General features: G+C 37.3%; 1 protein-coding gene across 1 annotated transcript in view; it reads right to left on the bottom strand.

Annotated features, from left to right (window-relative positions):
• VWF (von Willebrand factor) overlaps positions 1 to 694 on the bottom strand; it is a gene marked incomplete at both ends in the record, with an annotated part of 112,785 nt that overhangs the window by 69,823 nt on the left and 42,268 nt on the right. Inside the window, one exon of the mRNA XM_010283982.1 lies at positions 254 to 388. Within this exon, the coding sequence (XP_010282284.1) occupies positions 254 to 388 (135 nt within the window). The remainder of the gene's footprint in view (positions 1 to 253; positions 389 to 694) is intronic.

Here is a 694-nt window from a genome sequence, read left to right as displayed (position 1 = left end):
GCATTCCTCATAGGAGCTTGCATTGAACAGCATTCTTATCAGAGATAAATTTATTGTCATCAACCAGAAATACCAAAATGGCATTATAGCTCTGGGTACAAAATGGATAATTATAATCCTGCTAACCTGTTCATTTTTATGATCTAATTTTCAGGAACCACTGAGCATGAGGTCATTCATGCCTCATCTAACTAAACAACCTGAAATTCTTTTCCCCAAAAAAGGCAAAGAAAGAGAACAGAAGTGTACATACATTTCCATTAAACAATTCTATTTCCCCACTTTCATACAGAATGATAACCCTTTTGGTGCACTTTTCTCCAGTGAAGCCACAGCCTTCATTTGAAATCAGTATCCGGAATGTCCCAGAGTCATCCTTGCAGAAATCCTATCAGATGAAAATAAATGAATGGGTCATTAATGTGGAACATTTGAGAAACACATACAGCTCTCTGGAGAAAAAGGAAGCCTCAAATAATACCCTGTGTAATCTGTGGCCAGAAGGATATATGCTGGCACGCCAACTGTTCCCATACTAATTTATTTTATGCTTAGCATTGATATTCATGTGGTCTACCCCTTAAAGAAGGAGGTACATTGTGCCAGTGACACACACACATGTATTTTGCAGGGTATCCTTCGCCAGGGAGAATCCATGCTCTTACAATATATACATATAATATATATAATATGT

The sequence above is a fragment of the Phaethon lepturus genome, unplaced genomic scaffold (genome assembly GCF_000687285.1).
Source record: "Phaethon lepturus isolate BGI_N335 unplaced genomic scaffold, ASM68728v1 scaffold5453, whole genome shotgun sequence".
NCBI classification, from domain to species: domain Eukaryota; kingdom Metazoa; phylum Chordata; class Aves; order Phaethontiformes; family Phaethontidae; genus Phaethon; species Phaethon lepturus.
Note: the sequence above shows the minus strand (reverse complement) of the source record. Positions and strands in the feature narration are given on the sequence as shown.